The 27,721-nt window shown below is 56.4% G+C and overlaps 1 protein-coding gene across 2 annotated transcripts; it reads right to left on the reverse strand.

The window, feature by feature from the left end:
* Positions 1-280: 280 nt before the first annotated feature.
* MICALL1 (MICAL like 1) lies at positions 281-27,713 on the reverse strand. Of its 2 annotated transcripts, none has more exons than XM_041754436.1 (16): positions 27,392-27,713; positions 23,554-23,602; positions 22,907-23,048; positions 17,753-17,841; positions 16,466-16,608; positions 14,314-14,759; positions 13,587-13,644; positions 12,292-12,671; positions 10,127-10,542; positions 7,737-7,871; positions 7,021-7,147; positions 6,792-6,882; positions 6,569-6,642; positions 3,569-3,683; positions 3,350-3,396; positions 281-2,158 (listed from the first exon to the last, which is right to left on the reverse strand). In XM_041754436.1, the coding sequence occupies exons 1-16, from the start codon at positions 27,535-27,537 to the stop codon at positions 2,037-2,039; spliced, it is 2,580 nt and encodes an 859-aa protein (XP_041610370.1). In that variant the 5' UTR covers positions 27,538-27,713; the 3' UTR covers positions 281-2,036. The 2 variants fall into 2 exon arrangements, with proteins under 2 accessions (XP_041610370.1, XP_041610371.1); XM_041754437.1 differs by lacking the exon at positions 27,392-27,713 and adding an exon at positions 26,899-27,078.
* Between the last annotated feature and the right edge of the window lie 8 nt (positions 27,714-27,721).

The following is a 27,721-nucleotide window of genomic DNA, read 5'->3' on the forward strand; positions in this document are numbered from 1 at the left end:
TGGCCCAATAGCCTCAAACTTACCCATCTGATAAGTAGAAGGGGCCAGATAAAGGCTGGCTCATGAACATTCCCACAGGAAGCCCCCAGGACCCGAGGGCAGAGTGTGTAACATGGTAAGGACAGCTATCAAGTCCATGTCAAAGGCTCCCTCACGTAGCTCCGAGGCAACAGACTAGAGAACCCCAGGACAAATGTGGTCCATCTGTGACAACACAGCCTACCCTTGATTTAAAGTCAGATTAGTTGCCAACATTTACAAATCACACAGGCACACAATGTGGATTTCTAGCTTCTTTTGAAAAATGGAAAAGTGTGGCAACACTAGGCCCGCATCCCCACAGGCTACAGTTGACTTTAAGTAAGGAAGAACTTCCCCCTTTGGTTGGGGCATAGACACCCCAGTCCCCACTACCTGAGTCTCTAGACACCAAGACAGCCTGCCAGAGCCACCCTCAGGTTACACACAGCCTGGTCAGGTATGTGACCAGCCCAACCCCCGAAAGCCTTTGGAGTTCGTGACCAGCAACAGTCAAGAGGCATGTTTGGGAGGAGACTGCCAGGGGCTGCGCAGCTGTGGGAGCTGCATCTCCCTGCAGAGGAAGGGCCAACGCCCTTGGCAGTGGACAGCCCCACGTGCCCCTCCCCGGGGACCAGAGATGCCCGGCCATGGGGCATGGTGGAGGCAGGAAAGAAGGCCGACCTGGCTGAGGGCAAAGCGCCCCAGGCTCTGGGGCACTGGCAACTGAGGTTGTCTCCATTTATTGTTGGGGAGGAAAATCCTCACAAGTTAATACAGTGCGTACTTTCCCCAGAGGTGAGCTGAGGGAGGGGGCCTTAGAGCACCCCAGAGATAGCTTATAGCAACAGTGCTTTGACTGAGGGCTGCTAGATGCATTCCCTGGGGGAAAGGCAGTTGTCCCCATCGGCTCTTCCTCTCCCATGGCCATCACAGTGGGACAAGTGGCCATCAGTCCTTCGGGAGAACAAGTCAGGAGAGAACGGACAACAGTCAAGTGTGAGACGACAGACTGGTGACAACCACGCTCAGGACCGGGCCCGCTACCCCCCAGCCCTGGGGTGGCGGGGGAAAGTCAAGACTACAATGTGTTAAGGAACCAGGATTAGCACCTCTGTGAAGCACAGCTCCCTTGGCTGATGACCGGGCACTAGAACTGCCACTGGGCCTGTCTCCCAGAGGCCCTCTCCAGGGACTTGGCTCTAGGGTACCCCTGGCCACCCAGCATGGCCCCCAGCCCCAAGTCCTAGGAGGTGAGTTCTCTGAGGGAACAGGGGGAGATAACAGAAGCACCTCCTAAAACTTGGAGGGACAGAGGGAGAAGGGCTTTGTCCATTGGGCCCATTCATGTCTGAGGACACAGTGATAAGCTCAAACCTAATTAGACTTTCATAAATAGAGCTCCTGAGTGAGGAGAAACAGATTGAGGGCCACCTGCACTGGAAAGGAAGATGGGGGCTCAGAGCCAGGGCTGGGGCAGGAACATGCCAGTGCAGCCAAGCCCTGCTTGCCAGCTGGCTAAGCCCTGGAGGCAGGAGACCCAGGCCAGAGATCCACCATGGGCAGACCATGTGGATGGAAGGACCTTCAGGCCACAACTCTGACAGCTAAGAATCCCATCTGGACACAGTACAGAAGGGAAGAGGGACCGAGGGGCTGCCTGTCACTGCAGGTGCTGGGGTGCGCCAGGCAGCTGCGCTCAGCCACTGCCACTCCCCGGACCTAGGACCCTGCTTGCTCCTCAGGTCAGTCCTGGCATCTGGAATCATCAGAACCAGACGAGGGCAGGGCGGAGCCACAGCTGCCTGTGGTACAGAGAAGAGGGAAGAAAACTCTTTGGCCCAGACCAGCCAGAGGGCTCCTGAGGAGGGAGAGGCTGTCACGCAGAGGCCCCCTCCCCTGACATCGTCGTTCCCTAGGACTGATCCTGATGGGAAGTAGGGTGTCCTCCCCGCAGAGCACAGCGCAGGGGCCGCATGCGCCAGGATAGGTGGAAGTCCCACTGGCCACCCCGGCGGTTAGCTCTTGTCCCCCGGGGGCTTGCTCTTGGTATCCCGCTTGTGTGCTAGCAGCTTCAGCACCTTCATGGTCTTGAACTTCCCCTTCTTCCTGCCCTCGGGTTCAGCCTCCTTCTGGAACTCTGCATAAGGGAAAGCGAAGTATGTTGGGACGGGACGGGCTGGGGGCAGCGATGAAGGCCCAGCTCTGCTCCTCCAGCCCATGTGGAGTCCTGGGCACATCACTTCACCTTAGCGAGCCCACCAGATGGGGACCGTGCCCCTGTCCCAGTGTTCTGGCAAGGATCCAGAAATAAACAAACGTGAAGGCAATCTGGAACTCTGAAGCCTAGCACAGGTTTATCATGAAAAGGCCCAGCTCTCCCCTAGGCTGGTGCGCTCAGCTCTGAGGGCTACAACACAAACACTGCCAGAGCTAGAAGGACGTCAAAAATCATCTGCCTCACATCCTCAGTTTTATAGACGAGGAAGATGGGGGCCTCTGAAATGGACTAACACCAACTGAGCTCTCTGCAGGTGCTGGCCCCGGGCTAAGCACCTTCTGTGCTCTCCAAGCTGCAGGCAAGGAAGGTGAAGCCTGCAGGGCTGAAATGGCTGAAATCACTGGCTCCAAGTCACCCAGTTAGTAAGTTCCAGAGCTGGGACTGGAACCCAAGCAGCCTGACTAGAGTCCAGACCTAACCACAACGCCACAAAGTGAGTCACTGGTGGAACCAAGATTAAACCCAGGTCTCCTCTCAGGCCAGTGCTCTTTTAACTGTTTCAGGTACCATCTTATCTCTCTACAGGGACTATTATTGTTTGAGCCCACGAACCTCTCTCTCTTTTTTTTTAAGATGTATTTATTTATTTGAGAGAGACTACACAGGTGCAAGTCCTCGAGTGGAGGGAGGACAGAGGGAGAGAATCCCCAAGTAGACTCCTTGCTGAGCACAGAGCCAGCCAGACACAGGGCTTAATGACCCTGAGATCACAACCAGAGCTGAAACCAAGGGTCAGAGCCCCCTAGGCACCCCTAGCCCATAAATTTCTCCAAGATCAGCCGTAGATGTCAAGAAGGAACTCCGGGCTTCATGCAGCCACCCTGGGAAAGTGCTCTTTGCCCACTGCAGCCCTCACTGCAGCCCACCCTCTGAGTCCAGGCCACAAGCCTCCTGCTCTAGGCTGGCCTGCCTCGCCACACATGGCCCTCCCGGCAAGAGAGAGGCTAAGAGTTTGCACACATGATCCCTGTAGCGCCCGCTCTGACCCTCTATTCAACCTGCCCCCTGCCCTCTGGTCTGGATGGACCAGAGCCCTGGAAGGGGCCTCACCTTTCCTCCTGATCATGGCTTCCAACATCTTGTCTTCCTCCTCCTCCCTGAAATGAGAAAGGGAAGCCGAGTGTCCTTCCAGCCTGAGCCCCTCCAAGTTGAGGGAGGGTGTGCTGGGATTGCTGGCAGTGAGGGCAGGGCTGGCCTGGCCTGCTCTGGGCCCCTCCTGCAGAGAATAACCCCCCACTCCAAGGGGGAGCCCCTCCCCAGCCCCATCACCTCTGCCGGTCCTCATCCAGGCAGTTGACGATGGCGTTGCGCTGCTCGATAAGGGTCACGAGCTCCTGCATCAGCACCTTCTCTCGGCCCCGGTCCTCCTCTGTCCAGTCCTTTTCTGTCCGGGGAGAAAAGTTGGGGAACTGAATGGTGGGAAACCCTCCTGCCTTCCCAGGAAGCCAGGACCTAAGTGCTGAAAAGTCGGGGAACTGAATGGTGGGAAACCCTCCTGCCTTCCCAGGAAGCCAGGACCTAAGTGCTGAGATGGCTGTGACCACCCCCATGCTGGATCCTGTTAGGACAGGAAGGAGGGGCCTACCCGGTAGGGATTATAAGTTTTGGGGGGAAATGAAGATTGTTAAGGAAGAGACCAAGGGGGATCCCTGGGTAGCTCAGCGGTTTAGCGCCTGCCTTTGGCCCAGGGCGTGATCCTGGAGTCCTGGGATCCAGTCCCACATCAGGCTTCCTGCATGGAACCTGCTTCTCCTTCTTGTGTCTCTGCTTCTCTCTCTCTCTCTCTCTCTCTCTCTCTCTATCTCTCATGAATAAATAAAGTCTTTTTAAAAAAAAAAAAAAAAAGGAAGAGACCAAGGCTACTGGGCTGCCTACCAAAAAAACCTTGAGGCTCCGGGAGGGTGAGTACAACACATGCTCTGAGAACAGAGACCAGCTCTTGCCAAAGGGTCTCCTGCTTCTTTTTTTTTTTTTTAAAGATTTTATTTATTTATTCATGAGAGACACAGAGAGAGAGGCAGAGACATAGGCAGAGGGAGAAGCAGGCTCCATGCAGGAAGCCCGATGTGGGACTCAATCCTGGGACTCCAGGATCATGCCCTGGGCCAAAGGCAAGCGCTTAACTGCTGAGCCAGCCAGGCGTCCCGGGTCTCCTGCTTCTGATCATTCATTCACTCAACAAATGTTCACTAGGTGGTTTCTGCGAGGAGGCAGGATTCAGGCTGGGCCTACTGAGAGCTCCAAAGGTGGGCTGAACAGAGTGGGGCAGGGCTGGGGAGGCAACAGGAGACTCCAGGGGTCCTATGCAGTAGAAACAATGCAACCCAAGTGGCATATTGGGATCTTAATATAATGCCATGCAGGAGGGCAGATTAGAGGGGACAGAACCCCTGGGGGTGGTGAGCCCAGCCAGGAGGTCCCTGTGGCATCATATACCTTCTGCCCCACCAGCCTCCTCTCGAGAACTCAAGCTACCCCACAGGACCACCCAGGAGGGCCCACCTGCCCCTTAGTTTCCCTCTCATCCAGCCCGCAGGTTCCCAGGGGAAGGATGCCCATACGTAGCCTTCCCTCTACAACATCTGCCACCACAGGCCTCCCTGTCTTGAAATAAACATCCTGAGGCCCCCCCACCCCAGTCATGTTCCAATGTCCTTACACCTCACCTTGCCAATGCTCAGGAGCAGGTGGTTCAGCATAGTTCTGGGGACAGCATGGGAGTCACCATCCCAATTCAAATCCCTCTGCTACTTCCCAAATGTGGGGCCTGGGGAGGTCATGTCCCTAAACTACATGTGGGGAAACGGAGGCTCAGGGAAGCTAGGTCCTTGACCAGGGTCACACAGCAAGGGCAGAGCCAGTATTTGAAGCTGGGTAGCCTGACGTCCCCAAGCTACAGCCCTTATGGTATTGTATGGGTCCCTAACCGACCTGGGGCCTTATAAATCAGTCTCATACTGCAAAAGCAACATCCAGGACAGGATGGCAAGCCCAGGACATGCTGCCATCGCATAGAAGCCTGGAGAAGCAACCCAATCAGCCCAGGGCCAGGCTGGCCACGGTGCACAGGACTGCACCCGCTCCAGCCACAGGGCGTCGCTGTGGCTCCCTCTGTGTGGGGCCGGGCCCCAGCCTCCAGGAGATGTGAGAATGACTCATAGATGGCAGTAGAGTGGCTTCTAGACACTTCTGCCTCTGGGTCTTACCCAGCCTCCCAAGTTCCCTAGTCAGTGGAGAGTCAGGGCCACTGTCCCAGCAGCAGGAGGGGCTGTGTGCACAGGGCCAGGCCAAGTCGGAGACAGGGATTAGCAGCCCAGCTCCACCACCAATGGGCAAGACTCAACCTCTGGTTTTCCATTTCCTCATCGGTGAAATGGGAACGAGAAGCCCACTGCCTGGGACATAGGAAGTGGTCAAGAGCCCTGGCTCCTGTGGTCTCAACTACATGTCAGAGCCACAGGCCCCAACCCAACCACATATAACCATCAACCATCAGCCCCTCGAGGGGCACAGCGTGTTTCCACATCCACTCTTTCCTGTCCCAGGAACACCCTACAAGGTAGGTACCCTCATCTTGTCTTATACTTGAAGCCACTAACACTCAGGGAGGCTAAGAAACCTGCTTAGCCTCCCTCCCCGCCCCATCCCCTGCCTCCAGCATGTTAGCAATGGAACACAGCACAACACAGGACTATGTGACTCCACACCCAATCCCTCCTGCTGCCCCTCTGGCCATTCTGGGCCCATTGTGCCCCCCACCGCCAGAGTCCTTCTGGGCCACAGTGTGCAGGGGATCCTCCCACCTCCCCTCCCACCATGGCTGTCACCACTCATGGCCATGAGCCCAGAGGTGCCTCTGGACAGGCATGTGCTGTCATCTCCTCATCTGGGTCAGCCCTGGGCCCTGGAGCCTGAAGGATCTCCCCAGCAGGCACCTGTCTATCCACAAGTTCCAGAAGAGGGAGCAGCCAAAATAGGCCAGTCTGCTCCTGTGCTGGGGCTCTCTGAAAGCCTATCATCCCTGATGCCAAATGAGCCCACACCGGCCATGCTGTCCCTTCTCCTGCCATCACTCGAGCCTATTTATCACCTATGACCCAGAGAGCACCTCCTGGCCCTCTCCTCCTCTGGCCCTGTTCCCAGAGGCTACTGTGTATCCCCATCAGGGCTCTGTCTACGCCCCAGCCTGGAGGGTAAGAACTGGGCCCACTCGGCAATGTCACCAGGCCCCTAGGCAGGTGCCAGAGGACTACGTGTGGCTACACTCACCTGGCTTGTTGAGAAGGCACCGGAGCTCGTACTCTACATCTGCCTGGCGCTGCTCCAGGTTCTGCTGCTTGAAACTAGAGGGTGGGAAGAGGCAACTATGAACCCTGCCCCTCATGTAGCTGCCCTGCCCTGTGCTGTCAGTGATGCAGGAAGACAGGGAAGATTCTCCATTCCAAACACTATGGATTCTGGGAAGGAGGGGGCCGAGGGGGTGAGGACTCACACATAGATGAGCTCAGACTCCCGCCGCACCAGCAGATGTTTCTCATGGATGAGCTTGAACCAGTCCACCAACATGTCATCCTCACGGCCCTCTGGAAGCCAGATGCCTATTGAGGCCAGGGCTGACAGCACTCCTGGCCCTCAGCGGAGACACCAAGACTCATCCCCAGGGAGGGAGGCTCCCACCACCCCTCAGTCCCACCCACCAGGCCCCACAGCAGTTCCCGCACCATTCACTCCGCCGCGAAGCTTCTCTTCCAGCAGGACCCCGCGGTGTTCCAGGGCATCCAGCTGGCGCTCAATAGTGTCCATCTCTCCGTGGATGTCCTCCTCGGGGATGTACTGGTCAGCCTGGACCTGCCCGGCAATGCCCCAGTCACCCGAAGGACAGTCCACCCGTATCTCTAGCCAGCACTGGCCCCACAGACCCAGGGCCTGGGCTCTGTCTCACACCCCAGTGTGGCCATAGGACTGTGAGGAAGGGTCACCGTGGACAGGGCCACAACCCTTCAATGCCCCTGGCTCTGGCACCAAAAGGCACCCTCCCCCCACCCCAGGGAGGCTCAACCTCCCGCCTCTCTGCCGCTGCAGAAACTATATCACAATGTTAAGAGGGTGACTGTAGTGGAGAGATAAACTTGAGAACACTCTGTTTAACTAGAAGTGTATCATGTGAGTGCTTTGATCCTTGAACTATTATTAGTAACAAGTTAAATGCACCACCCGTTGTGCCTGCTTGGGAACAGCTGGTCTGCTTAAAATCTCCCTGGCTGCAAGTTAAACCTTCCAGTTGGGCCACCCAAATGCCCCTCTCCACATCCCCGAAGGCAGCTGCCCAGACAGCCAATCTTCTCAAAAGTCCCACGGATGCCTGAGTCCCATGGGATGGGATGCCTGAGGCGGCCAAGGGAGGGGGCCTGAGTGGCCGGGAGCTGCCAACCAGTACCTTGCGCTTGATGAGCGGGAAGCCGTGTCCTGGGGCGGGTGGCCTGGCTGGCTTGGATCCCTTGGTGGCCTTCTTTGTGATCGGGGATGCTGTGGGTGATGCCTTCCGGTTAAAAGGATTCTCCTTGCAGGAAGACTAAAGGCAGGGAGAATGGCAGAGGGTAAGTCTGGGGAAGGGGGCAGTAAGACCCGCCCTGGCAGCCTGACAACGTGGGACTGAGGCCTGGAGGCCAGGAGGAAATGGCCCAGGCAGAGAGAGAAGCCCAGTCCCACTGGGGCATTCAACAAACACTTCCATTTGCAAGCACTTCCCACATACGGTTGCTGCACTGGATACCTTTATACTCTTGTTCTCTCTGCCTCTCTGCAAAACAGGTATTGTAATGCTCATTTTATCGCTGAGTACACTCAAGTGCAGGGAGCTTAACTGGCTCAGGTCATGCACTTCCCAAGGGCCCAAGCTAGGGCCAGGGCAGCCATCTAGCACCGGGAGCAACAGTCAGGACGTGGAGTTGAGGGCCAGATGGCTTCGCTTGTTCACTCAGGTCTCACAACCGTGCCTTTCTAGCAGGGACTCGGGCCCAGAGAGGGAAATGAAACTCCTTGCCCAGCGTCACCCAGCCAGGACATGTGCAAGCAGGAATCCTACCCTCCATCTGGAAGGAAGAAAAGAGTAGCTTCCTACCTCCCAGTCCAGGAAAGACCCCTACCCCTGCTGCACCCCCCTGCATGCACCCACAGCCCTGGGTCTGTCTGACTCTCTGCAGAGACCCCTGCCCCCCTGAGGCCAGCACAGCCAGAAGCCCCAGCACTGGGACAGGGCCTCGCCTGCCACGTAGGCAATGCCAGTGTCTTCCAACTGTTCTCCCTAGTGCATTGGACACAGAGGCATCATGATGGGCCCATGGAAAGCTCTCACTTGAGGCCTGTAGTGCTCCCAGGAACATTTACCCAACTTTCTCCCCGCAGCCAAGGGAGACTAGAAGGAGCCTGCTCACCCCGCCCGCACCAGGCTGTGGAGAGATTCTTTCACGGGGGGAGTCACCCTGGGATTTCTGAAGCAGGAAAAGTACCAGGGCTTGAGTCCAGGCATGGCAGGGTGACAGCATTTGATTCTCACAGAGCAGCACCCCAGGGGGCCCAGCTGGGTCAAACAACGCAAGGCCCCCAAGTCTCCCAAGAGTTCCCAGCCTTTCGGCACAGGCTTAGCCAAGCCAAACTGTCACACATGAAGATGTTTAAATGGAGCTGCCTGAAGGCAGGGGTGGGTTTGGGGGGAGGGGAGTGTCCAAAATTGACGTCAGGGATGCCTGGCTGGCTCAGCAGTTGAGTGTCTGGCCTCAGTTCAGGGTGTAATCCCGGGATCCTGGGATTGAGTCCTGTATCGGGCTCCCTGCATGGAGTCTGCTTCTTCCTCTGCCTGTGTCTGCCTGTCTCTGTGTCTCTTGTGAATAAGTAAATAAATCTTAAAAATAAAAAAAAAAAGTTGACCTCATCCCCCACCTGCCACCACCAGGGAACCCTGAGCCTCCTCAGGGCAGTCTGAGGCCTACAGAAGGGGCAAGGCCTTTGCAAGGTCACACAGCCGGCGGGTAGTAGAGCTGGACAGGAGGCTGCTGCCCAGGCCAGGGCAGATGAAGCGTCTGAAAGGTACACAGGTAGGAGCTGGGCCAATAGCTCAGCCCTCTCCCCAGACTTATCCTCTGTCAGGTCCATCAGGCCATGACCACAGCCTCCCCACCTGAGCCATCCTGCCACCCTCCACCTGGAACTGCGTGAACCTTGGGCCCTCAGACGGCTGCGGAGTGTGCGCAGGGGTGAACAATCAGAACCTGGTGCCCCAAAAGGACTGTGGCTACAAGAGAGGCGCCCTCAGGAACCAGATACCCGGAGGAACGTGCTGACCCCTGCCAACCCCCAATTCCCAGCATGGGACTGAGAAACAGTTACACAAATAGTCACAAAGGTCACCTGGAGAACGAGCTCCCTGAGATGGGTGCCCCATGTCTCCTCTGCCCCCAAGAGGAGACGGAGTGCAAGGCGGGCCTGGGAGGAGGCCCCTAGCATAAACACGGCCTCATGAACAGGAAGGTGGAGAGAAGGATGTGGAGATGGATGGTAGCTGGGGGAGTGGGTCCCGGGTGGGCAGGTACACGGGCGAGGCAAGAAGACAGGTGCCCAGACGCATCACTATATGAAGGCGAATAGATGGATGGGAGGATGGACAGATGAACCTGTGCCACCATGGATGGAGTCGTGCACGGGCAGACGGACACAGCCACATCAGTAAAGAAGTCAGAGGCCAGCCCACCTGCACGTCCCTGTCCAGAGACCAGAACCCACCCTTCCCACTAGACAGGACAGCAGCTCCTAGCAAGCGGGAAGACTCACCTTCACTTGGAGCTGCGGGGATGAGGTTCCAGGGGAAGGCGCGGGGCTCTTGTCTCCAACCAGTAAGAGAGGGGTGGGGGCAGCGCTGCCACAGGGCTTGGGGGGCTGGGGGCCGGGGCTGCCCCTCGAACCCGGGGCGAGGCCGGGGCCAGCCTGAGGTATCTGGTCTGTGCCGGGCTGCACCAGCTCCCCAGATGAGGACAGGGAGGAGTTGGCGGAGAGGCTGGCAGAGGTCCCAGGAGTGCCGGGGGCGTGGACCGTGGGCTCCGAGGAGCTCTTGGGCACCGCCGGGGGTTCCAGAAGCTCCCCGGAGGGGGTCTGGCTGGAGCTCTCAGACGACAGGCTCTCCACACTGAGGGCCGGCGACGGGGTTGCAGAGGGTGGCTCCGAGTGTGACAGGCGTGAGGCATGCAGAGCTGGGCAAACGAACAAGCACGTGAGCGCCACGCGAGAGGCATAGCCTCACCTAACACCCTTCACTCACCACAGGGCAGCGGGTGGCCCTGGAACCCCGCGTGCTTCCACGTCAGCATAAGGCCAGGGCCCAGAGGCCAGCAAAAGCCCAGCAGGACCAATCTCTGCCCTCATCCCGCACGGGTTGACACATCCCCCGCAGGGCACATCTGTAATCCGGGGCCCTCTGCCTCTCACTTCCTCCCACAGTGGCCACTGCCTCCACCTCCCCTCCCATGTCTGCTCTGACCCCAAGCGAGGCCCAGGGGGGAGGCGAGTCCGCCAGGGGAGGGAAAGGGAGGGAAGGGCCGACAGAGTCAAGGCCGGCCTCTCTCCCCGGCAGCCCTTGCAGTGGCCGGCCCTGGGCCACTTCAGTTCTCGTGTGGGTGCTGGATACTATGCTTCGAAGTGTCACCAGCTGTGTTTTCCAGATGAGGCAGCGGATTCCGAGGGAAGGCACTTGCCAGGCAAGGGCTGGGGCTGACACAGCTGCGTGTGACCCGGTACTCAGTGTCCCCCAGCTGCCCACCACCTGGAGCTAGAGGCTCCCAGGGTCCTGGCAGGGGCCGGAGTGGGAAGCCCAGGCCACCTGAGCACCTGCCCCCAGGCATCGCTCATGTGCCCTCAGCCTCCCTATCCGAGGGGCTCCCGCTGAGGTCTTGGAGGGGGCCGTTCCCCAGTCACGATGGAAGGTGACCACGCCTGAGGCCTGAGAAACCCGCGAGATGGTGACAGACAAAAACCACAATGAGGGGCTCAGTCAGTCGAGCATCTGACCTTTGATTTCAGCTCAGGTCATGATCTCAGGGGTCATGAGTCTGCTTGAGATTCTCTTTCCTGCTCTCCACTCCTCCTCTCACCTCACTTTCTGTCTCTCTCTGTCTCACTCTCTCAAATAGGTAAAACAATCTTAAAAAAGAAAAACAGGGACGTCTGAGTGGCTCAGTGGTTGAGTGTCTGCCTTTGGCTCAGGTCATGATCCCGGGGTCCTGGGAATGAGTCCCATATCGGGCCCCCTGCATGGAGCCTGCTTCTCCTTCTGCCTATGTCTCTGCCTCTCTCTCTGTCTCTCATGAATAAATAAATACAAATAAAAAAAAGAAAGACAGACAACAGCAACTACAATGAGCCTGGATGAGAGGGTGTGGCGGGCAGAGGAAGGCCCAGCGCCCAGAGACTGGCCTGCACTGCCATCTTCCAGATGGGGACACTGAACACAGATGCAGTGAAGGAGCTGCTCAAGGTCACACGCAGCCAGGTCAGAGCCCAAGGCGCCCGGCGATGGGAGGGGAGTAACAAGACGGGCAGGACTCAAGCTAACCCTGGCCACACGCTCTCCATGAGCTGGGGGTGCCCCTCCGTGGGGCACACATTTAATCTTCACAACACCTTACCATGAGGCGGGTTACCGCGAGTTAGGAGTATAGAGTATGGAGCCTCGGGCCTCCAGCCTCCTGTCTATCAACTCCTGCCTCTACTGCTTAAGCGCTATGAGGCCTTGGGCAAATCACGTACCCTCTCTGTGCCTGTTTCCTCACATCTGTAAGGTGATGCCCACCCCACTGATACACTCTGCAATTAGATGAGAGGACACGCATGGCCCCTAGCCTGGCGGGGATCCCACTGCACCACACTCCCTTCCCCAGCCCTGCACCAACCCCAGCACCCGAGCCCAGAGTTCTGTCAGGAGAGCTCCCAGAGACGGCACTCACCCAGTGGGGACGCACTGGGTGCTCGGGGGGCAGGACGCTTCTTTGTCTTGGGGCTGCTGGTGGGGGTGATCCCATACCAGGGGTGCAGGGACTTGGGTGTGGATTCCACGGAGGGGACCAGGGCAGGGCCAGTGGCCAGGCTGGGTGCAGCTGGGGGCTCCTCTTCCTCCTCCTCCTCGAAAGGGTTGTAGGGCTTGGGCTCCAGGCCAGCTGGCACCTGGCTCTGCTGGCCCACCTCCTCCGTGCCTCCATTCTCCACCCGCCTGCTGTCCCGGCTCGGAGGTCCCGGGCTGCTGCTCGGGGGGAGGGGGGCTGGCTTCTTCTTTGGCTCTGCCTGCACCAGTGTGATCCATGGGGGGTCTTTCCTGGGGGCTGGCGTCCTGGAGGGAGGTGGGAAGAGGCAGAAACCACTGGTGGCAAGGGGGGCAACATCGTCCTCCCTCTGGGCAGTTTTAAGTCCATTTCAAAGGGAATGGATGAGAAACTGCACCCATCCTCCCCAGCCCAGCGGGGTCAGCCCGGGCCAAAGGCTGAAATAGACTGTTGTAGTCACACCCCTGGCTGGGCCCCTCAGGGCCAGGGACAGTGAACCTCCACATCACACAGCCTCTATGAGCCCAGCCCGGCAGAAGATGCACAGGGACTCTCTGTGTGAGGCCAAGAAAGTCACCCAGCCCCTCTTGAGAGCCCAGTCACCCACCTATGACCAGGGACAACAATCTGCACTTCACAAGGGCATTCTAAGGAACCAGTGAGCAGAGCACCTTCCATACAGCAAATATTCATTGAGTGTTAACTACTACTGCAGCTGGGGCCCACTCTCCCCCTCACAGACCACAGACGGGGAGCACAGCTTCAAAGAAGAGCTAGAAATAGATGTCCTCATGTAGGACACAGAGTCCCAGGGCGGCATGTCCGAGACGGGTACACAGCTGAGCTTTTCTCGGTCTTTCTAGACTCAGCTGCCAATTCTCACAACAGCTCTGTGAGTGAGGCGTGGGTCTCCCCCGTCACAGAGCAGCAGAGGCATGGAGAAGTCAAGGAGCTCCAGAGTCACTGTCTCCACCAGGACCACCACCCATGGGAGTGGGGACCCCAGGGGAGCCTCGGGAAGGAGATGCGGGCACAGCGCTCACCTTCAGTGTCACCCACCCAAAATAAGCTTTGCGTGTCTTTGGGAGGGTCTGCTGGTGAGTCAACTGCCCACAGGAAGCCTTGTGTCCCAGACCCCAAGAGGACCCCCATTCCCAGCACCAGGGCCTCCAACGTGGGAAAGCCTCCCTGAGCCAGCATACCTTTCTGACAGCTTGGGTGTCCCTCTCGGCTTGGGGACAGGGGGTTCGTGCAGCCTTCCTAGATGAAAAAGGAGAGTGAGACCAGCCTTCTTCATGGGCGGCCGTCGGCTGGGCAGCAGAGCCAGGTGCTGAGGAGCTAAGGAAGTATGCCCTCCCTTTCTACCTGGCAGATCTAGGACTCCAGGTGGGCATGGCAACCCTACCTATAACCTGGCACCTCCCAGCACTCCGGGAGATAAGCACCAAAGGTGACAGGTGAAGAATGGTCATAGGGGCCAGGCCAGGAAACCTGGAAGCTCCATCTACATTTCAGCCCCAAAGGGGGAACCCAAGTGTCCCTTGGACACTTCCCCAACATGGAAACACTGCCTCAACTCAGCCCCAGTGTCACTCCTCCTTGAAGCCTCCCCTGACCCCCAAGTGTCCTCCACAAAACCCACAATAACCTCTGCTATCCCTGACTTAACAGATTTCCACATTCTGTGGAAGCCCCTATGTCTGTGCTTGTCTCCACAGCACCCCCCAACACTGCCATGAGACTCACAGAGTAGCTCGAAGGCACAAATAGGTCTGAACAGATCTGTCTCCGGGGCCCAGCTCAGGCCTCCATGCGTGTGGAACCAAACAAGGCACAGAACACGAACCCCCAGATACTCACAGTGCACATGCACATGTAAACACCAGACACACCCCAGCCAGTGCCCAGCCGCACTGGGCCCTTGCTCACCATTTACTAGGCCACTGCCGCCACCCTGCTCTGCCAAGTTCTCGTGCTGCAGACTGGACCGGGGCCGGGGCGTGGGAGGTGTCGGGGCTGGGCTCTCAGGGGCCCTCCTTGGGGCAGGTGTGGGGCGGCCGGCCGGGTAGCCACCCAGCTCCTGTGGTTTGTTTGGAAGCCGGGGCTTGGTGGTGATCTGGGGCCGGGCCACGGGGCTGGCCTGGGACCCCTCCGCCTCAGCCCCTGCGGGTGCAGTACGGCCAGGGCCACCTCCGTCAACATCCTTGACTTCTTCTCCAAGTTGCTGCTGCTTTGGCTGCAGAGGGGGCCCGGGCCTGGTCCCTGACCGCCCACCCGGGCCCAGCCTGGCACAGTGCTCCGCACACACGAAGGTGCCTTCTTCAGGCCCACTTCTGTAAGCTCCAGGGAGCAGGGTGCTAGAGCACTGCCGACACCTGTCAGGGAGAAGGTGGGGTGGGGGCTTCAACTCAGCCCGGCACCCAGCCCAGGACACCGGCTCCCCCTCTCTCCTCCCATTGACCAGCCTGGACCCTGTGCCCTAGACTTCCCAGAAAAGGAAAATAGTAACTGTCAGAAGCACAGAACAGGGCAGCCCCAGTGGCGCAGCGGTTTAGCGCTGCCTGCAGCCTGGGGCGTGATCCTGGAGACCCGGGATCGAGTCCCACATCGGGCTCCCTGCGTGGAGCCCGCTTCTCCCTCTGCCTGTGTCTCTGCCTCCGTCTCTCTCTCTCTGTCTGTCTCTCTCTGTGTCTCTATGAATAAATAAAATCTTTAAAAAAAAAAAAAAAAGCACAGAACAATAAAATCACATGAAATCAAGCAACATAAATTGTGAAACATGCCTTAAGTTTGTGCTGCAAGAGGAAGCAAAGGTTTGCCCCCACACAGAGGTACCAGCCCCGGTAGGTCATGAGTGGCTCAGGAAATCAACTGAGTAGGTTTCAACCAAGCCAGGCTTTTGGGTTATATTTTTTATGAAACAGAATAAAATACAACATATCAGAATGTATCACACAAGAATATAGTTTTAGGAAACTATAACTCCAGTTGTGCATCTGTTTGTTCAGTTTTTTTTTTAAGATTTTTTATTTATTTATGAGAGACAGAGAGAAAGAGAGAGGCAGAGACACAGGCAGAGGGAGAAGCAGGCTCCATGCAGGGAGCCCAATGCAAGACTCTATCCCAGGACCCCAGGATCATGACCTGAGCCAAAGGCAGATGCTCAACCAGTGAGCCAGCCAGGTGGCCCAGTTGTACATCTGTTTACATGGGGTTTTATTCAGGCATGTATTCACAACTGGTCGCAGGGTCAAATGTATTTTTTACTGGGGGGGGGGGGGTGATCATTGGAAAAAGTCTTTAAAATGCTGTTCTCCTGGCCAGATGTGAATGTGTTAGTATAATGTTGCCCCTGCTTGAGACCTTTCCCTCATGACACCTGAGTTCTGCAGTCAGGCCCCTGGGATTCCAGGCCTGGCCACCACACACCCACACTCACACCCACAGACACAGACATACCCCACAGACGCAGACACATGCTAACCCACACCAACAGAAACACAGACACCCACCCACAGACATACACTAACCCACGCCCATAGACACACATACACCCACAGATATACACAGACACACACTCAAATACAGACACACAACTAACCCACATTCGAATGCGTGTTGGAACTTAGTCTCTGGCTTCCCCTATTTTCTTATTGCTTTTTTTGCAACATATAAAATGTTTTCATACATTTTCTAAGTTTTTTGTCTTTTCCTTGGCTCTGATTCCATTTTCTTTACTTAGCTTCCACTGGGAGCTACACACTGAAAGTGAGTTGTTATTGTAATTTTTTTTTAAATCCTTCCTTTTTTTCAAGGACTTCTATAGCAGTCCCTTCATGGTCATCAGGTAGTTAGCCTCAGGGAGCTCCGGAGGGGGAGGTCAAACCCCTGAGCTCCGAGGCTTTTCCCCTTACTAAGCTTCAGTTTGCTCATCGGAAAAATGGAGATAAGCAAGATGCTCTGCATGCAGGGCCCCGAGGTGTGCCTGTGATACTGAATCCATAGAAGCTCCGTTCCTTGGAAACGGGGTGCTGGAGGGGCTCACCACCCCACCCCCACCCCTGCTCCTCTGGCTACTCACCGGAAGCAGTGCCGGTGGTACAGCTTGCCCTCGGCCAGGTAACGCTGGACCAGGTGCACATGCTGCTGGCAGGCTGCGCACGTGCTGCTGGGGGTCCGCTGGGTGCCCGGTTCCGACAAGCTGCCCGAGGACAGCTCCTCGCCCTGCAGAGAACAAGGTGGGCGGAAGGGCGTGGGGCTGCAGTGGCCAGCCACCCTGTTCTAGAACAGCCCCCTTCCCCGCAGATAGCCGCTGCCCTCAAGTGCACACGAGCTTCCCGATGGTAACGTACTTCACCGAAGCCCCAGAGGAGCAGAGGAAGAGAGACTGTAGCCCTTCTGTAGATGAGGAAACTGAAGCCCAGAGCGGCAGGGGGTAGGGGGAGACTTGCTCAAGGTCACTGAGTCAGAATTGAAACAAAAGTCCTGACTTCCAGTTTCTGGGGCCCTTGCTGCCAGGAAGATGGCTCCTGGCTGTATAACCCCCTTCCCTTGGCTACCCTTGACTCACTCCCATCCCTGCAGGCTGGCCCCGGGGCGGGTGACCATTGTCTTAGCCCACCTCACTGGCCTCCTCTGCCTCCCCTCCTCAAGCTGCAGCAGATTTGAATCCCAGTTTCTCCACTTGCAAACACTGACCCCGAGCAAGCTGCTCACATCTCTGGGCCTTGGGCTCACCTACCAGTGGAATCCTCTACCTCCTGCCTGTCTCAGCCCCCACCTCCCTGGGCACCCACACTGAGCCAGGCTCCCCATCCCTCAGGAGCTCATCTGGCCAAGACATGTGGGGAGCATGTGGGAACAGCCCTCTGCGCACCATGAAGTGCTATCCAGGTGTGAAGGGCTGGTGTCACTCCGATGAGCATCTCAGAGCCTGGGGGGGGGGGGGGGGGGGCGGCCTGACCTCAGACAAATGACCAAACCTCTCTGAGCCTCCATGTTCTCATCTGTGTATCAGCACAAACTACTGACCTCCCAGGGTTGGTGAGAGGACAAAATGGAATCATGCTAGAAAACAGCTCTGGGTCAACAGGAATCAAGGTGAGTATTTGCTACATTACATGTTAAATCCTGCCAGTGCCAGAATGGCAGAGTCAGTGTTACAGACTTGCTGACTGCCCCCTTCCCAGGCCTGGTATCTCCTGATCCTACCCCAAGCCCTGGAGAAAGAATGGACTGGAATCTGGCCCATTGCCGCCTCCACCACCCTGGTCTCAGTGGCTCTACTTCCAAGGCCAATGGATAAAGGACCAAGAATGAACATGGCAACAGTCCCCACTCAGCCCACTCACCCCAGGCATCTGCCTACCTGAGCCCTGTCTCCTGGTTCTGCTGGAGTAGATGCTTCGGATGGCGGGGAGGAGGGTGTCTGGGCCTTTCTAGGTGATGAGACACCAGCTGCCAAGAGACAGGAAAGAGACCCTGAGGAAGGTGGAGACCCTGGAGCCCAAGAGGCCTCCGACCTACAACTGGAGCTGCACAGCTATCACCTTTGGGCAGGTCACCCAACACAGGTGGAACAGGGCAGGCTCCCACTTCACACAGGTCAGGAGACCCCTTCTCTTCCAAGCCAAGTGCCAAGGTCAAGTTGCTTAGCCTCCCTGAGTAGGACAGTGATTCCAACCACATAGAGGCAGTGTAAACGCTAACGCCACACAACAATCACCGAATTAGCAGTGCCCAGCATGAGACGGAACCAGGAGCTTCTTTCCCACCAGGGTAAGGGGATGGGAGGGAAGGAAAAGAGAGGAACCATGTGGTGCCAGCTGGAAGACTCAGGAAAATGGGCTGGTGTGGCTGTACTCCCTCAGGAAAGAAACCTACCCACCCCAGCCCACCAGCCCCCTCTGAGACTCCACTCTTTTATTACTTCAGCAAATATTCACTGACCACCTACTCAGTACCCAGTGATTAAAATGAGAAAACTAAGGAATGCCTGGGTGGCTCAGTGGTTGAGCATCCGCCTTCAGCTCAGGGCCTGATCTCAGGGTCCCAAGATGGAATCCTGCAGGGGCTCCCCGCAGGGAGTCTGCTTCTCCCTCTGCCTGTGTCTCTGCCTCTCATGAATAAATAAAATAAATAAAAATAAAAAAAAAATAAAAATAAAAAAAATAAAATTCAGAAAACCACGTGCCCAAAAATATCAATTTTACTGTTTGGTAATTTTAAGAATAAAATCCAATTTCCTTATTGTTGTCTAAAATATCACTTATCAAACTAGATCACAATCCATTAACAGACCCTGAAACCAATTTAGTGGTTACAACCAACACATTTAAAAAGTGAAAGAGAAAATATCTTCATGCATCACATGTTGTTGTGTTGATCTTTTTTTTTAAGATTTTATTTATTTATTCATGAGAGATAGAGAGAGGCAGAGACATAGGCAGAGGGAGAAACAGGTGGGGAGCCCAATGCAGGACTCGATCCCCAGGACCCCAGGATCACAACCTGGCCAAAGGCAGACACTCAACCACTGAGCCACCCAGGTGTCCCCAGGTTTTTTTGTTTTGTTTTTTTGTTTTTTTGTTTTTTAAGTAAGCTCTACACCCAACATGGGGCTTGAACTCAGGACACCAAGAGCTGCATGCTCTACCTACTGAGCCAGCTGGGCACCCCTGCATGTATCACATGTTGTAAGGGGAAGAATCGTTTCCTGAAACTTGTTTCAGTTAACACATGTGTGCATGAACTGGGACTGTAATGGGAATGTGCATGATGAGTCAAAGGCAGAAATTTTGGAAGCCTGCAGCCTAATCGAATACCACTCTCAACATCCCTCTGTCCTCATTCCCTCCTTCCTGCTCAGTCTCCTGAAGCACACAGGCCCCCCCTGCTGCCCCTGGCCTGGAACATTCCTTCCCAGATCTTCTAACAGTCTCCTTCTCGTCCTTGTTCAAGGTTTTGCTCAAATGTCACCTCCTCAGAAAGGTCCTCCGTCACTATTCATCTAGCATAGCCACTTCATCCTCCCATGGCTTTTGATCCCACTATCTTGTTTTGCCCCCTTCATTGGATTCCCTTGAAATTATACTACCTCTTCATTTGTGCATTCTCCCTTTCCCTCCCATTCTCAGCTCTCTCCCCAGCACCTAGCACAGTTCCTGGCACACAGTAAGGGCTCAATAAATATTTGTTAAATCAATGAGTAAGCACCAGGTGCTGCGGCTACATCTAGACACAGATGGTCTGCAGGGGAAGAGGGAGGAGTAATCCAAATATTATGACCAGAGTCTTATGTGTTCACCAGACGGCAGGGGGCTCACAAGAGCACCTGGGGTAAATCAGGGCAGGCTGCTCAGAAGAGGCAAAATGTGCAGATTAGGGGATGGGTAGGAAAGAATGTTGGAGATGGAACAGAAAATGGAATTTGGGGCTGGAGGATCACCAGAAGGCAAGGCTGAGCACAAAAGGAATGTCATGTATTCGAAACACAAAAAAAATCAGACTACTACTGGGGCAATGAGCGGCTCAAGCTAAGTGGGGAGAGACCCTCAAGGGCCCCCCTAAGAAGTTGGACTGGGGCACCTGGGTGGCTCGGTCTGTTGAGTGTCCTACTCCTCATTTCAGCTCAGGTATCGATCTCAGGGTCATGGGTTCAGGCTCCACGTTGGGCTCCACGCTGGGCATGGAGCCTGCTTTAAAAAGAAAAAGAAGCTGGACTTTATCCAGAGGACACTTACCCCTGTCACCTGTGGTTGTCAATTTCACACAGCCGCTGGGCTTCCTTCACTCACGCTCTGGTTCCAGAGCAAGTGTGGCTCCTGGAGGGCCAGGGCCAGCTGACGTGCCCAGGGTCACTGGCACGTAGAACACTCAGCACAGTGCTGTGTCTTAGCCAGGGCTAGGTTCCAGAGCCACCCAGGCCAGTGAAAGTCAAGTCTAGTCAAAATCACCCTTGCAATCCTTCTACTCGCCCAGAAAGTATAGTACAGGACCATCTGGGGAGTCTAACAGCCAGCTCTGCCTCCAGAGTGGGAACACATTGCTGTCATTTCCTTTGGTTGAGCAGCAGGTAGGATAAAAACATTCGCATTCAGAGGCCAAGTTGTATGAAAAGCACAAACTGTATCTTTACCAGTAAGAACCCCCACAAGCCCAGGGGGTGCCCCCTCCCAGGCACAGCGAAGGGAGCTGGGCCCACCAGGTCTGCCCTCACCCCGGGGTGCAGAGTAAGGACCCAGAAACAGAGCAGGCACTGCCAACAGAATAGAGAGCCCTTCCCCACCCCTCCCACCTCACAGGTCCCAGAAGGGTGGCCCCCCAGAAAAGAGCCTAAAAGAAAGAGATTAGCGTTTGGAGACAGGGAACTCTCTAGAAGGTAAGACTGAATTGCGAGCCTAGGTAAGCAAGCTAAACTCTAACCAATGAAATAAAGAAGTCATAATCATATTAACTTTGAGTCCTAAATAGGGCCAGACACAGGTTCACATTTCCTCACTTCTCACATCAACCCTAAGAGATGGGCACTATTCTTATTTGCATTGCAAAGGAGAAACTGAGGCAGACAGGTGACAATGGTGGCCCATTGTCATCCAGATATTCTTTTTTTTTAAGGGTTTATTTATTTATGAGAGACACACACAGAGAGGCAGAGATACAGGCAGAGGGAGAAGCAGGCTCCCTGTGGGGACCCAGATGTGGGACTCAATCCCAGGACCCCGGGATCACGCCCTGAGCCAAAGGCAGATGCTCAATCACTGAGGCACCCAGGCACCTGCCATCCAGATATCCAATGGCAAAGAGAAAGTTCTAAACCCATGCTCTTAATTTCCACCCTACTGCCTCTCACCAAAGACTCAGTGATCGGGAAATACTTTCATTTTGATATCTACTAAAACACCCATAATGTTATTTGTTCAATTATAATATTGAGCTCTATCACTGGGGGGGACGTGCAGATTATTTTAATTTTTATGCTCTTTGTAGACATCCATTTCTGTTAGGAAGGACACTGGGTTTGAGGAGAATAACTACCATGATTTCAAGTGCTTTGATGAAACCTCAGATGCAAGGCCTTCTGGCCGTCTGCGATTTCATATTGTTGGAGCCTTCGCTGTATCCCTGGGGGTTGCAGCTTTCTATAAGTTTGCTGTGGCTGAACCAAGAAAGAAGGCATATGCAGATTTCTACAGAAAGTATGATTCCATGAAAGATTTTGAGGAGATGAAGAAGGCTGCTATCTTTCAGAGTGCAAAGTGAATTTGGAATATAAAGACTGAAAAACTCCCATTGTAAGTCTAGTGGTGAGGAACTCCTGATCTTTAGCTTTTATCTAGAAATGTCTTAATTTCTTTGTCATTTTTGAAGAATTTCTTTGGGTTGCGTTCCATTGAAGTTTATCACTGACTGTCCTGTGTTCCTGAGCTATGGAATATGAACACTGGGTTACGGAATAGGTTCTCTTGTTAATAAACAACTAAAAAAATAAAAATAATTTTTATGCTCTTTGCTCCGTTCTAAATTTTTTTTTCTTTTTTCTTTTTTTAGGATTTTATGTATTTATTCATGAGAGACACGGAGAGAGAGAAACAGAGACACAGGCAGAGGGAGAAGCAGGCCCCATGCAGGGAGCCTGATCTGGGACTCAATCCCAGTACTCCAAGATCATGCACTGAGCCGAAGGCAGACGCTCAACCTCTGAGCCACCCAGGCATCCCTGTTCTAAATTTTTTACCCCTGACTTCCTAGAACACTTTTTCTTAGAGACAAGTTGAGATTGTCCACAGGGAGAGCCAAGGCAAGAGGCGGGACCAAAATGGGACGGGGGACAGGGACCAGGGACAGGGATGTGGGGGAGGGGTGCCAGGGTCCCAGCACAGGTGTCAGAACACCTGGATTCTTATCCAGCCATCCAGCTCTCCTGTTGTGTGACCTTGACCTCTTTGGTTCCCCCTCTGGGCCCATTTCTTCTCTGCAGGAGGAGAGGCCCAGCTGTCCCCAAGAGAGGTTTCTGCAGGAGGATGCCCCAGGCAGGAGGCTCGGGAGCCACCTGGTGACCTGACTCAGTGTCAAGGAAGCACCCTGCAGCCCCCTCAACCCCCACCCCAGATCCCAGCCTCTCCGTTCTCAGACCCTGAAGGTCATTCCTGGGGAGGACGCTGCACCAGAGCTGCACAGAGGCACAGGGCCACTTGCTCTCTCTGGAGGGAAAGCCCCAGGGAAGTGTCTGCAAACAGGAAGTGAGGGAGGGGGGTGAACTCACAGCCAGCCAATGAACTCGCCCTGCTTTGTCTCTCTACCTTTATTTTGTTCCGTGATTGGTCTAGGGTTTGTCACCCTGAGACTGTGGGCCCAGCACGGTGCTGTCTTACTCAACACCTCTTTCAGCCATGGAAGGAATGGTCCCTAGAATAAATGATGCCCTGCTCTCCCCCCGTGCCCCCCAGGGCTGGGGAGCTCAGAAAACAGACCCCGCCCCACCCCCAGGGCCAGCCTCCCTGAAGGGCTGGCCCCCTCTCACCTTGGCCAGGGCTGACGAAGTGGTTGTAATACTGGGACACGTAGGTCATGATGCTGAGGCAGTCGGGGACACTCATGGAGACCATGTCATTGGGGTCCAGGAGAGCAGGGATCCCCAGCTCCTTCTCGGCCACTTCAAAGGCCTGGTGTGAGGGTAGGTGCAGGGGGTAGGGTGGGGGGGGGCAGGGGGGCCAGAGTGGGGGATGCAAGGGTAGGAGTGGGGGATGGTGGGGGGGGTAGAGGCAGGAGTAGGGAATGGGTGGGGGTGGGTGCAGGGGTGGGGAAGGTGTACGGGTGGGTGCAAAAGCAGCCACAACAAGAAGAGGAGGAGGAGGAGGCAGGGTTAGTGGGTGCCCCTCAGCCTAGACCCAGCTTCCCTCAGTGGGATGAAGGGCCCAGGACGATGGGCTCCACTCAGCTCTGGGCCCACATGATGAGCAGGAGAAGGGTGAGGCTGGTGCTCCAGGCAAAAGCGGGCCAGAAGGAAGAAGGGGGTAGGGAGAGGCGCAGCCCAGGCCCCCCAGTGCAAAGCAGCTTCTCAGTCTAGGAGCCCCTCGCCTCAGCTCCTGCCCTGCAGAACCCCTGCCCACCCTGTATCCCCTCCACACGCTCACAGCCTCTAAGGCCTCCATCTGTTTAGGGACTCACCAAACGATTATTCTCGAAGACATTGTCCTTGGAAAGCGAATCAAAATCTCTGCAAGAGGTAAAGGGGAGGAGGAGCATTGAGGAGGTGACTGGGGCAGGGGTGTGGAATCCGGAAGGATTGGAGGTGACCTCATCCCAGCCAGCATGGGCCTCTGCAGGGTTGGGGGAGAGGGTCTGTGGAGGGTCAAGGAAGAAACTGAGGCAACAAGCACGTGCTAACAGAGCCGGGTCAGCCAGGTGGGGCAGAGGATGAGCTCATGGTCCCCTGAGGCATCCAAGCAGAGGCTGGAAATCACTCTGAAGGGGTGGGGCTCAAGCCCAAGCTTTCAAGTTTAAGATCTCTTCTCTCCTTGTGCCAGAAAGCCCTGCCTGAGTCAGTGGCAACGAAAAGACACGACCAGGACTCATGTTTGTAATGACGGGGACAGCCATGGATTGCTGGCATCACGCAGGGCACTGTGCTGAGCTCCTGTCGGGAGCTTACTTTCATAGCAACTCTCCTGGCAGGTACTGACCCCGTTTTACGGATGAGGACACTGAGACCCAGACAGGGAAAGCCACCCGGCCCTGAGAGGCCACATTTCCAGATCTTCACTGGATGTCACAAACCCAGAGGAGCCATACCTACTTGCTGAATTCCCAACCCAGCCCAGAGATTAATGTTTTTTAATGGGGCCAGGAAGAGAAGAACAGGTTTGAATCAGACTGGAAATCGTACGTGCTCCAGAGCTACTGACACTAAATGTCTCTCTCGCTCCCCGGCCCGGGGCCGCCTCTGGGGACACCCTCTCTTGGGGAAGCGGCACAGGGCCTTCCAGTTTGTAAGCTGGGACAGGTGAGAGGCAGCAGGGCCTGCCCTGGGGACCCTGGTGGTAAACAGCTGGCTGGCTGGCCGGCTCTATCCATCCCCTTCCTCCCACTCAGTGCTCCAGGCTGCTCGAGTGGCTGAAACTCAGCCTTCTAGCTCAGCAGCCTCCTGGGTGCACCGGCCCCGAGCCTTGCCCTTCTATGGCTGAAAACTGCAGCCCTGCCTCGCCCACATGGTGGGCCCAGAGGCCGGAGCAGACGGCACCACCTCCCAAGTCAGCGTCCCGGGCTCTGCTCTTCCAGGCCTGGCTGTGCAACCTTGGGCAGGTCGGCCGTCTTCCTGACCTTCATTTTCTTCCTGACCTTCATCTGTAAGTTGGGGGAAGCTCCAGTACCCCCTCCCAGGTTGGTGGGGAGGGCTGGTTGAGTCTGGGCTTGGTGAGGGGCACGCCCCCCTCCTCCTGCCCCCAAACTTCTCCAGGCAGAGTCCAGGTATGATGACCAGTGGGAGAGGCAGGAAAGGGTAGCCTGAGAACCCCAGGGGGAGGTGCCCCAAGGCTGGATGGACTAGGTCAGGGGAGCTGACTAAGTATGAACCTCAGCCATTTGCCACCTCTGGCCAGGCTGCTTCCTTTTCTCCCGCCCTTCCCCCCCAAAGCTGAGTCCCTAAGCCCTTTTGCTTTGCCACTGCCTAAGAGTGTGACCAAAAGCAAGTTATCTAACATCTCTAAAGCTTGGCCTCCTGATCTGTGACACTGTGAACAGGTGAGGGGTCACCAGCCCAGCCCCAACAAAGGCTTGTTCGGAGACCAAATGAGACCAAAACAATTTGTCTTGACAGCTAATTTCAGTCTCCCCAGCAGTGTTTCTAGAAGGCTGGGGTCACGTTTTGTTCACCCTGTGCTCCCAACACCCTCTGTAGTGCCTGATATTTAGTAAGTGCTCAACAAATGTTTATTGAATGAATAAATAAACAGTGTGAAGACTGTAAAGGCCCCAGAGATACTAATTTCTCCTCCAGCTTCTTCCCCACCCCCATCTCTGTCCCAATTCAACATCTGGGCTTTGGTAACACAGATATTTTCTGAGAGTTTTCAAAAGCCGGGGAAGTTCTATTTGGCTCCAAGGGAGATGAAGTACACAAAAATGAAACCCACATGGTCTCTGTCCTCAAGGGAGCTTAAAGATGTCTGGATTGGTGAGGGGAGGCAAACAATGAACCAGGCCCCCCAGGATGGCAAATCCCACACCCTAGCAGAGGAAGGGCCACAGCTCCAAGCTTGAACATCTTCTGATGATTCTTGCCCTCAGCCCCTACCCTACCCTTACTCTCATGAAGATCCTCCCTATGCCTCCTATGGCAGCTGGGCCTCAGTTTTTCTTCTGTATAATGGGCCAGTAGCCAAGGCATTGGCCTGCTCCACAAATGAATGTCTATACATGATCCTGCTGCCCTCCCCTGCTTAAAACCCACGAAGCTCCACGTGGCTCCATCCACCCTCCTTAGCCAGCAAGGAGCCCTGGTGCTCCGGGCCAGCTGCATCTCCTGATCCTCCCTGCCATGTGCTAAGGGCCCCAGCAGCACTCCCCTCTCAGGGCCTCTGCTCTGGTGGCCCCCTCCAGCCGCCAGAACGCCCTTCCCTCAGCAGGCACCTGGCTCCTGCTATCTCCATTACCACGCAGGGCCCAGCACAGAGTAGTAACTATAAATACTGCTGAAAGAATGATGAATTACACACACTCATCACACCCCATAGTCTAATATATTAACTAATGTTAATTAAATGCTCGTTACCTCCTGTAATCCTCACAATTCTGTAACAGAGACCCTATCATCAACCCCACCGTTGACGCCCAGGCTGTCACACGCCCCACAGCAGGCAGAAGCAGCCCACCTCAACTCCTTAGCTTCTGCAGCCACTTCCCCCCAAATCCTCCCCTCCACATCCCAACACAGGGCCCGACCTGGCACCCAGACATTGTACCACAAGGTACAGAGTAGGCCAAATGCATCTGTACCAGCAGATCCTTGAGGCCATCCTCTCCTCCCTTCTCGCCTCCACCAGGGCCCTCCCAGGGAGCACAGGTCTGCAGCAGGACACCCCAAGTCTGCAGACCCTGCCAGGCCCGGGGAGCCTTGTCGGGGGAACTGTTGGCAAGAGAGGCCCTGAAGAACCAGGTCTCTGGGTCTCAAGTTGCAGATGAGACAGGAAGCGCAAGGAACCCTGTGCCTCAGCTTAATGTTCACTCAGCGTTTGATGAATGAGTGAATACATGGAGAGGTTCCAGGGTCCAACACACAGAGAGCTGAGATAGAAGCCCCAAGTCAACGGCTCTGGGGGTCTGAATAAGTTTTTCCATGAGAACCTCACTGGGCAGCTGGGGGGGGTGGGGGCAAGAAGGAGCCATCTCACACCCCGGGCAGCCCAGGCGGTGGCTGGTGTCAGGCAGACCTCAGGAGTCTGCACCCAGCCTCCCTGCCCCAGTGAGGACGGCAGGCCTGTGGGCACACACCTGGGAGGCAGATCTGCGCCCTACCTGGGGTGGGAGACGGGGTGTATATCATCCAAGCACTGCTGACCTAGGGTCTCGTCCCTGGAGCCAAGATGGCAAGGGGGAAGGAGACAAGCGAGCAGGGCCCCCTCACGGGCCGACGGGCCTCACTGCGGCGCGGGGAGCGGCGCAGGGTCCCCAAGGAGGGCCAGGTGTCCCTTTGGCGGAAATCAGTGCCCTGTGGGCGCGGCCGGGGCCGGGCCGGGGCCCCTGGGGCGGGGGCCAGCGGGGAGGCGCAGGCTGCGGGGCCGCGGGGCCCCGGGGCGGGGGCGGGGGCGGGGCCTCGGGGGGAGGGGCCCCGGGGACGAGCGCTCGGGACCCGCGAGCCGTTGGGGGCCCAGCGCCCCGGTCGGCGTCGCGGGCCCCGGGGGGCGGCGCCTGCCACCGCCCGGCTCCGCGTCACTGAGGGGGGCGGGGGTCCCCGGCTCGGGCCCGCGCCCCCGCGCCCCCGCCCGCCCGCCCCATCCCGGGCACTCACAGCAGGTCGGGCCGGTGCCGGTGCAGGATGGCGCAGAAGGCCAGGCCGTCCCGGAAGGAGCTGCTCAGGTCGCGGACGTCCACGCCGCGGTAGCCCTCGCACTGGCGGCGGCACCAGGCCAGCAGCGCGCCCCGCGGCCCCGCCATGAGCCGCGCGGGGCTCGGGCCCGCCTCCGGGCGCCGCCGGGACCAGGCTTCAGCCCCCGGCCCGGCTCCGGCCGGCTTCCGGCGGCGGCTCCGGCGGCGGCTCCAGCGCCGACTGCCGCGCCGCTCCGAGCTGCGGGCGCCGACCCGCGGGCGGCGGGCGCAGGGCGGGGAGGAGGCGGGGCCG

Source organism: Vulpes lagopus, chromosome 5 (genome assembly GCF_018345385.1).
Source record: "Vulpes lagopus strain Blue_001 chromosome 5, ASM1834538v1, whole genome shotgun sequence".
In the NCBI taxonomy this organism is placed as follows: domain Eukaryota; kingdom Metazoa; phylum Chordata; class Mammalia; order Carnivora; family Canidae; genus Vulpes; species Vulpes lagopus.